Raw genomic sequence first — 10,693 nt, 5'->3', positions numbered from 1 at the left:
AGATACCCAGCCCTACAACAGAACACAGATAACTCACCCTTATACAGTAGATACCCAGCCCTACAACAGAACACAGATAACTCACCCTTATACAGTAGATACCCAGCCCTGCCCTACAACAGAACACACAGATAACTCCCCCTTATACAGTAGATACCCAGCCCTGCCCTACAACAGAACACACAGATAACTCACCCTTATACAGTAGATACCCAGCCCTACAACAGAACACAGATAACTCACCCTTATACAGTAGATACCCAGCCCTGCCCAGTAGATACAACAGAACACACAGATAACTCCCCCTTATACAGTAGATACCCAGCCCAGCCCTACAACAGAACACAGATAACTCACCCTTATACAGTAGATACCCAGCCCTACAACAGAACACAGATAACTCACCCTTATACAGTAGATACCCAGCTCTGCCCTACAACAGAACACAGATAACTCCCCCTTATACAGTAGATACCCAGCCCTGCAACAGAACACAGATAACTCACCCTTATACACTAGATACCCAGCCCTACAACAGAACACAGATAACTCACCCATATACAGTAGATACCCAGCCCAGCCCTACAACAGAACACAGATAACTCACCCTTATACAGTAGATACCCAGCCCTGCCCTACAACAAAACACAGATAACTCCCCCTTATACAGTAGATACCCAGCCCTGCCCTACAACAGAACACAGATAACTCACCCTTATACAGTAGATACCCAGCCCTACAACAGAACACAGATAACTCACCCATATACAGTAGATACCCAGCCCTACAACAGAACACAGATAACTCACCCTTATACAGTAGATACCCAGCCCTGCCCTACAACAGAACACAGATAACTCACCCCTATACAGTAGATACCCAGCCCTGCCCTACAACAGAACACAGATAACTCACCCTTATACAGTAGATACCCAGCCCTGCAACAGAACACAGATAACTCACCCTTATACAGTAGATACCCAGCCCTGCCCTACAACAGAACACAGATAACTCACCCTTATACAGTAGATACCCAGCCCTGCCCTACAACAGAACACAGATAACTCACCCTTATGCAGTAGATACCCAGCCCTGCCCTACAACAGAACACAGATAACTCACCCTTATACAGTAGATACCCAGCCCTACAACAGAACACAGATAACTCACCCTTATACAGTAGATACCCAGCCCTACAACAGAACACAGATAACTCACCCTTATACAGTAGATACCCAGCCCTGCCCTACAACAGAACACAGATAACTCACCCTTATGCAGTAGATACCCAGCCCTGCCCTACAACAGAACACAGATAACTCACCCTTATACAGTAGATACCCAGCCCAGCCCTGCAACAGAACACAGATAACTCACCCTTATACAGTAGATACCCAGCCCTACAACAGAACACAGATAACTCACCCATATACAGTAGATACCCAGCCCAGCCCTACAACAGAACACAGATAACTCACCCTTATACAGTAGATACCCAGCCCTGCCCTACAACAGAACACAGATAACTCACCCTTATACAGTAGATACCCAGCCCTACAACAGAACACAGATAACTCACCCTTATACAGTAGATACCCAGCCCTACAACAGAACACAGATAACTCACCCTTTGGCAGTAGATACCCAGCCCTACAACAGAACACAGATAACTCACCCTTATACAGTAGATACCCAGCCCTGCCCTACAACAGAACACACAGATAACTCACCCTTATACAGTAGATACCCAGCCCTACAACAGAACACAGATAACTCACCCATATACAGTAGATACCCAGCCCTACAACAGAACACAGATAACTCACCCTTATACAGTAGATACCCAGCCCTACAACAGAACACAGATAACTCACCCTTATACAGTAGATACCCAGCCCTACAACAGAACACAGATAACTCACCCTTATACAGTAGATACTCAGCCCTGCCCTACAACAGAACACAGATAACTCCCCCTTATACAGTAGATACCCAGCCCTGCCCTGCAACAGAACACAGATAACTCACCCTTATACACTAGATACCCAGCCCTACAACAGAACACAGATAACTCACCCATATACAGTAGATACCCAGCCCTGCCCTACAACAGAACACAGATAACTCCCCCTTATACAGTAGATACCCAGCCCTGCCCTACAACAGAACACAGATAACTCACCCTTATACAGTAGATACCCAGCCCTACAACAGAACACAGATAACTCACCCATATACAGTAGATACCCAGCCCTGCCCTACAACAGAACACAGATAACTCACCCCTATACAGTAGATACCCAGCCCTGCAACAGAACACAGATAACTCACCCTTATACAGTAGATACCCAGCCCTGCAACAGAACACAGATAACTCACCCTTATACAGTAGATACCCAGCCCTGCCCTACAACAGAACACAGATAACTCACCCTTATACAGTAGATACCCAGCCCTGCCCTACAACAGAACACAGATAACTCACCCTTATGCAGTAGATACCCAGCCCTGCCCTACAACAGAACACAGATAACTCACCCTTATACAGTAGATACCCAGCCCAGCCCTACAACAGAACACAGATAACTCACCCTTATACAGTAGATACCCAGCCCTGCCCTACAACAGAACACAGATAACTCACCCTTATACAGTAGATACCCAGCCCTACAACAGAACACAGATAACTCACCCTTATACAGTAGATACCCAGCCCTACAACAGAACACAGATAACTCACCCTTATACAGTAGATACCCAGCCCTGCCCTACAACAGAACACACAGATAACTCCCCTTATACAGTAGATACCCAGCCCTGCCCTACAACAGAACACACAGATAACTCACCCTTATACAGTAGATACCCAGCCCTACAACAGAACACAGATAACTCACCCTTATACAGTAGATACCCAGCCCTGCCCTACAACAGAACACACAGATAACTCCCCCTTATACAGTAGATACCCAGCCCAGCCCTACAACAGAACACAGATAACTCACCCTTATACAGTAGATACCCAGCCCTACAACAGAACACAGATAACTCACCCTTATACAGTAGATACCCAGCCCTGCCCTACAACAGAACACAGATAACTCACCCTTATACAGTAGATACCCAGCCCTGCCCTGCAACAGAACACAGATAACTCACCCTTATACACTAGATACCCAGCCCTACAACAGAACACAGATAACTCACCCATATACAGTAGATACCCAGCCCAGCCCTACAACAGAACACAGATAACTCACCCTTATACAGTAGATACCCAGCCCTGCCCTACAACAAAACACAGATAACTCCCCCTTATACAGTAGATACCCAGCCCTGCCCTACAACAGAACACAGATAACTCACCCCCTTATACAGTAGATACCCAGCCCTACAACAGAACACAGATAACTCACCCATATACAGTAGATACCCAGCCCTACAACAGAACACAGATAACTCACCCTTATACAGTACAACAAACACAGATACCCAGCCCTGCCCTACAACAGAACACAGATAACTCACCCTATACAGTAGATACCCAGCCCTGCCCTACAACAGAACACAGATAACTCACCCTTATACAGTAGATACCCAGCCCTGCAACAGAACACAGATAACTCACCCTTATACAGTAGATACCCAGCCCTGCCCTGCAACAGAACACAGATAACTCACCCTTATACAGTAGATACCCAGCCCTGCCCTACAACAGAACACAGATAACTCACCCTTATGCAGTAGATACCCAGCCCTGCCCTACAACAGAACACAGATAACTCACCCTTATACAGTAGATACCCAGCCCAGCCCTACAACAGAACACAGATAACTCACCCTTATACAGTAGATACCCAGCCCTGCAACAGAACACAGATAACTCACCCTTATACAGTAGATACCCAGCCCTACAACAGAACACAGATAACTCACCCTTATACAGTAGATACCCAGCCCTACAACAGAACACAGATAACTCACCCTTATACAGTAGATACCCAGCCCTGCCCTACAACAGAACACAGATAACTCACCCTTATGCAGTAGATACCCAGCCCTGCCCTACAACAGAACACAGATAACTCACCCTTATACAGTAGATACCCAGCCCAGCCCTGCAACAGAACACAGATAACTCACCCTTATACAGTAGATACCCAGCCCTACAACAGAACACAGATAACTCACCCTTATACAGTAGATACCCAGCCCTACAACAGAACACACAGATAACTCACCCTTATACAGTAGATACCCAGCCCAGCCCTACAACAGAACACAGATAACTCACCCCTATACAGTAGATACCCAGCCCAGCCCTACAACAGAACACACAGATAACTCACCCTTATACAGTAGATACCCAGCCCAGCCCTACAACAGAACACAGATAACTCACCCTTATACAGTAGATACCCAGCCCTGCCCTACAACAGAACACAGATAACTCACCCTTATACAGTAGATACCCAGCCCTACAACAGAACACAGATAACTCACCCTTATACAGTAGATACCCAGCCCTACAACAGAACACAGATAACTCACCCTTTGGCAGTAGATACCCAGCCCTACAACAGAACACAGATAACTCACCCTTATACAGTAGATACCCAGCCCTGCAACAGAACACAGATAACTCACCCTTATACAGTAGATACCCAGCCCAGCCCTACAACAGAACACAGATAACTCACCCTTATACAGTAGATACCCAGCCCTACAACAGAACACAGATAACTCACCCTTATACAGTAGATACCCAGCCCTACAACAGAACACAGATAACTCACCCATATACAGTAGATACCCAGCCCTGCAACAGAACACAGATAACTCACCCTTATACAGTAGATACCCAGCCCAGCCCTACAACAGAACACAGATAACTCACCCTTATACAGTAGATACCCAGCCCTACAACAGAACACAGATAACTCACCCTTATACAGTAGATACCCAGCCCTACAACAGAACACAGATAACTCACCCTTATACAGTAGATACCCAGCCCTGCCCTACAACAGAACACAGATAACTCACCCTTATACAGTAGATACCCAGCCCAGCCCTACAACAGAACACAGATAACTCACCCTTATACAGTAGATACCCAGCCCTACAACAGAACACAGATAACTCACCCTTATACAGTAGATACCCAGCCCTACAACAGAACACACAGATAACTCACCCTTATACAGTAGATACCCAGCCCAGCCCTACAACAGAACACAGATAACTCACCCCTATACAGTAGATACCCAGCCCTGCAACAGAACACAGATAACTCACCCTTATACAGTAGATACCCAGCCCTACAACAGAACACAGATAACTCACCCTTATACAGTAGATACCCAGCCCTACAACAGAACACAGATAACTCACCCTTATACAGTAGATACCCAGCCCTACAACAGAACACACAGATAACTCACCCTTATACAGTAGATACCCAGCCCTGCCCTACAACAGAACACACAGATAACTCACCCTTATACAGTAGATACCCAGCCCAGCCCTACAACAGAACACAGATAACTCACCCTTTGGCAGCGATTGAAGAACGGCTCAATTATCTTTCTTATTATACTGTAATCATCTTTATTAATGAGTGACTGTCCAGGATATCTTTCTGCATTGCAGTACAGGTTATAGCAACAACAATAGATTGTATAGTCAATATTTTATTTATTAAACCTTAATTTAACTAGGCAAGACAGTTAAGAACAAATTCTTACTTACAATGATGGCCTACCCCGGCCAAACCCTAACGACGCTGGGCCAATTGTGCGCCATCCTATGGGACTCCCATCGCGGCAGGTTGTGATAAAGCCTGGAATCGAACCTGGGACTGTAGTGACGCCTCTAGCACTGAGATGCAGTGATCGCTGCGCCACTTGGGAGCCCAATAGCAAGACTGAGAAGTCAAGAGTTTGGCACATGTCATTGACTAAATGTATTATAATGTATGTTTCGGTTTGAGTGAAGTTGAAGCAGGGAATCATTATATTTGGTGTAATGTCCTTACATTTTAATTATTCTATCCTCTGACTATATTATTAGTAAATGAATGACTCCATCTGGACCAGTTAACACACAGGTATGTCTTTATTCAGAAAAGACAGGTGAATGTGTCCATCATTGTTCATTCTGTGTGACCTTTCAACTCTTGAAAGAACATCTACTTGTCCCTCCCTCTCTCCTGTACCTCCTCACTCCTCCTCTTCCTCTCTTCTGTACCTCTTCCTCTCTCCTGTACCTCTACACTCCTCCTCTTCCTCTCTCCTGTACCTCCTCACTCCTCCTCTTCCCTGTACCTCTACACTCCTCCTCTTCCTCTCTTCTGTACCTCTTCACTCCTCCTCCTCTTACTCTCTTCTGTACCTCTTCACTCCTCCTCCTCTTCCTCTCTCATATACCTCTTCACTCCTCCTCTTCCTCCCTCCTGTACCTCTTCACTCCTCCTCTCTCCTGTACCACTTCACTCCTCCTCCTCTTCCTCTCTCATGTACCTCTTCACTCCTCATCTTCCTCTCTCCTGTACCTCTACACTCCTCCTCGTCCTCTCTCTTGTACCCCTACACTCCTCCTCTTCCTCTCTCCTGTAAGTCGCTCTGGATAAGAGCGTCTGCTAAATGACTTAAATGTAAATGTACCTCCTCACTCCTCTTCCCTGTACCTCTACACTCCTCCTCTTCCTCTCTTCTGTACCTCTTCACTCCTCCTCTTCCTCTCTCCTGTACCTCCTCACTCCTCCTCTTCCCTGTACCTCTACACTCCTCCTCTTCCTCTCTTCTGTACCTCTTCACTCCTCCTCCTCTTACTCTCTTCTGTACCTCTTCACTCCTCCTCCTCTTCCTCTCTCATATACCTCTTCACTCCTCCTCTTCCTCCCTCCTGTACCTCTTCACTCCTCCTCTCTCCTGTACCACTTCACTCCTCCTCCTCTTCCTCTCTCATGTACCTCTTCACTCCTCATCTTCCTCTCTCCTGTACCTCTACACTCCTCCTCGTCCTCTCTCTTGTACCCCTACACTCCTCCTTCCTCTCTCCTGTAAGTCGCTCTGGATAAGAGCGTCTGCAAATTACTTAAATGTAAATGTACCTCCTCACTCCTCTTCCCTGTACCTCTACACTCCTCCTCTTCCTCTCTTCTGTACCTCTTCACTCCTCCTCCTCTTCCTCTCTCATATACCTCTTCACTCCTCCTCTTCCTCTCTCATGTACCTCTTCACTCCTCATCTTCCTCTCTTCTGTACCTCTTCACTCCTCTCTTCTGTACTTCTTCACTCCTCCTCCTCTTCCTCTCTCATATACCTCTTCACTCCTCCTCTATCTCTTCACTCCTCCTCTTCCTCTCTCCTGTACCTCTTCACACCTCCTCTTCCTCTCTCCTGTACCTCTTCACTCCTCCTCTTCCTCTCTCCTGTACCTCTTCACTCCTCCTCTACCTCTCTCCTGTACCTCTTCACTCCTCATCTCCCTCTCTCTCCTGTCTCAGGGTTTGGGGCTTAGGGCTGGGTCCGGGGGTTTTGCGTCCCGACAGGATAGGTGGCAGGATGGGTTTGGCGTTGGAGCCTGGGCGTGCCATGGTGGTGGTGGCGCCCGGAGAGAGGAGCTCGGAGCCGGGCGAGGGGCGTCAGGAGTGTGGCCAGATTCTACTTGATCTGGGGAGAAACAAGTACACAACCAATGAGTTACTAATACTTGGAACGATGTGTGCTTTCATATATACAGAGGATCCATAACTGGTATATCTAGGGAGGAGACATACAGTTAAAGTCGGAAGTTTACATACACCTCAGCCAATTACATTTAAACCCAGTTTTTCACAATTCCTGACATTTAATCCTAGTAAAAATTCCCTCTTAGGTCAGTTAGGATCACCACTTTATTTTAAGAATGTGAAATGTCAGAATAATAGTAGAGAGAATTATTTATTTTTTATTTATTTCATCACATTCCCAGTGGGTCAGAAGTTTACATACTCAATTAGTATTTGGTAGCATTGCCTTTAAATTGTTTAACTTGGGTCAAACGTTTCGGGTAGCCTTCCACAAGCTCCCCACAATAAGTTGGGTGAATTTTGTCCCATTCCTCCTGACAAAGCTGGTGTAACTGAGTCAGGTTTGTAGGCCTTCTTGCTCGCACAAACTTCTTCAGTTCTGCCCACAAATTTTCTATAGAATTGAGGTCAGGGCTTTGTGATGGTCACTCCATCACAAAGATATAGCTACTTTTGTACCTTTCCTGCAGCATCTTCACAAGGTCCTTTGCTGTTGTTCTGGGATTGATTTGCATTTTTCGCATTTCTAGGAGCTAGAACGTGTCTCCTTCCTGAGCGGTATGACGACTGCGTGGTCCAATGGTGTTTAAACTTGCGTACCATTGTTTGTACAGATAAACGTGGTACCTTCAGGTGTTTGGAAATTTCTCCCGAGGATGAACCAGACTTCTGGAGGTCTACAATTTTTATCTGAGGTCTTGGCTGATTTCTTTTGATTTTCCCATGATGTCAAGCAAAGAGACTGAGTTTGAAGGTAGGCCTTGGTCACATTCGTCGTAAAGAGGAGACCAAAGCGCAGCGTGAATTGAATACATATTATATTTGAATGAAGACGGACACTAAACAAACTACAGAAAACAACAAAACGAACGTGAAGCTGTACTACAAACGTGCAGACACAGGCAACTAGACAGACAATAACCCACGAAATACCCAAGATTGAGAACCAATCTAGGCAACCATAGACATATATAAACACCTAGATAGTAAACAACCCCAAAAACCTACAAAAACCCTAGACAGTACAAAAACCACATACATCACCCATGTGACAGCCTTGAAATACATCCACAGGTACACCTCCAATTGACTCAAATGCTGTAAATTAGCCAATCAGAAGCTTCTAAAGCCATGACATAATTTTCTGGAATTTTCCAAGCTGTTTAATGGCACAGTCAACTTAGTGTATGTAAACTTCTGACCCACTGGAATTGTGATACAGTGAATTATAAGTGAAATAATCTGTCTGTAAACAACTGTTGGGAAAATTACTTGTCATGCACAAAGTAGATGTCCTAACCGACTTGCCAAAACTATAGTTTTGTAACAAGGAATTTGTGGAGTGGTTGAAAAACTAGTTTTAATGTCTCCAACCTAAGTGTATGTAGACTTCCGACTTCAACTGTAGATTATCATACATCTAGAACAAGAGAATCACACTAGAAAGTATTGAGGGAACAGAGAGAAAGAGATTGATGACTAGCCAACACAGTTCTATGGGGTAGAGGAATAAGGGTCTTGACAAAATATCCACCTGCTAGAGAGAGAGACATGAAGAAAGGCAGAGACAGAGATAGATACAGAGAGGGAGCCAGTCATTGGTCAAAACGAGAGGAGATTGAGCTAGGGTAAGTCACCTTTCAGCATGTCCAGGTTGTGTCCCAGAGAGGAGACATCCAGGGGCTCCACGGTGGTGTCCAAGCCCAGGTCTGAACACCCGGCTGGCCCTGCTGTCTCTGAGAAGGCCCCTGCTGAGCTGGGAATGGACAGGCCAGAACTAGCACGGGAGGCATCAGAGCTGATACCAAGGGGGAGAGAGAGAGAGAGACAGGGTAAGGGGAAAATCATGGGAAAAGAGAGAGAGAGAGAGAGAGAGAGAGACAGGGTAAGGGTAAGGGAAAATCATGGGAAAAGAGAGAGAGAGAGAGAGAGAGAGAGAGAGAGAGAGAGAGAGAGACAGGGTAAAAGAGAGAGAGAGAGAGAGAGAGAGAGAGACAGGGTAAAAGAGAGAGAGAGAGAGAGGGGGTAAAAGAGAGAGAGAGAGAGAGAGAGAGAGAGTAAAAGAGAGAGAGAAAGAGTAAAAAGAGAGAGAGAGAGATTAAAGAGAGAGAGAGTAAAAGAGAAAGAGAGAGAAAAAGAGAGAGAGAAAAAAGAGAGAGAGAGAGAAAGAGAGAGAGAGAGAGAAAAGAGAGAGAGAGAGAAAAAGAGAGAGAGAGAGAAAAAGAAGAGAGAGAGAAAGAGAGAGAGAAAAAGAGAGAGAGAGAGAGAAAAAGAGAGAGAGAGAAAAAGAGAGAGAGAGAAAGAGAGAGAGAGAGAGAGAGAAAAGAGAGAGAAGAGAGAGAGAGAGTAAAACAGAGAGAGAGAGACAGAGAGAGAGAGAGAGAAAGAGAAAAGAGAGAGAGAGAGAGTAAAAAGAGAGAAAGAGAAGAGACAGAGAGAGTAAAAAGAGAGAAAGAGAAAGAGAGAGAGACAGAGAGAGAGAGTAAAACAGAGAGAAAGAGAAAGAGTAAAAGAGAAAGAAAGAGACAGACAGACAGACAGACAGACACAGATAAATAATAAAGACAAGTGAAAAGGAGAAAGCAATGGAGCTGCCAAGTGTGTGTATGTACATTACTGTTACAGTAGGTAGACTGGTAGAAACCTGACACACAGTATTAAAGTCTCATTGGCAGGTTGGCTCTGTCCCAGTCTAGTCTCACACTGACACAACCCCTCCTTCTCAAAGGGCTGTCAGGAACATATTCTGTTGTGAAACCAGATACTTGAGGAGGAGAGAAAGTGATGGAAAGCGCCATCAGCCATAAGACACTCCTCCGTCAAATATGTCCCATAGAGAGACACAGGTAAAACATATCCCATACAGGTGGTATCAGACAGTCTGTGTTGAAGGCAAAT

At 45.5% G+C, this 10,693-nt stretch overlaps 1 protein-coding gene across 1 annotated transcript in view; it reads right to left on the bottom strand.

Moving 5' to 3' along the window:
• Positions 1 to 6,098: 6,098 nt before the first annotated feature.
• The window catches only part of lrguk (leucine-rich repeats and guanylate kinase domain containing), a 44,361-nt gene continuing 39,766 nt past the window's right edge, over positions 6,099 to 10,693 (bottom strand). The window contains 3 exon segments of the mRNA XM_065021457.1: positions 6,099 to 7,638; positions 7,641 to 7,676; positions 9,433 to 9,593. Coding sequence (XP_064877529.1) covers positions 7,478 to 7,638; positions 7,641 to 7,676; positions 9,433 to 9,593 — 358 coding nt within the window. The 3' untranslated portion in view covers positions 6,099 to 7,477.

The sequence above is a fragment of the Oncorhynchus nerka genome, linkage group LG8 (genome assembly GCF_034236695.1).
Source record: "Oncorhynchus nerka isolate Pitt River linkage group LG8, Oner_Uvic_2.0, whole genome shotgun sequence".
In the NCBI taxonomy this organism is placed as follows: Eukaryota; Metazoa; Chordata; class Actinopteri; order Salmoniformes; family Salmonidae; genus Oncorhynchus; species Oncorhynchus nerka.
The sequence above is the reverse complement of the archived record's forward strand: the minus strand, read 5'-3'. Positions and strand labels throughout refer to the sequence as shown.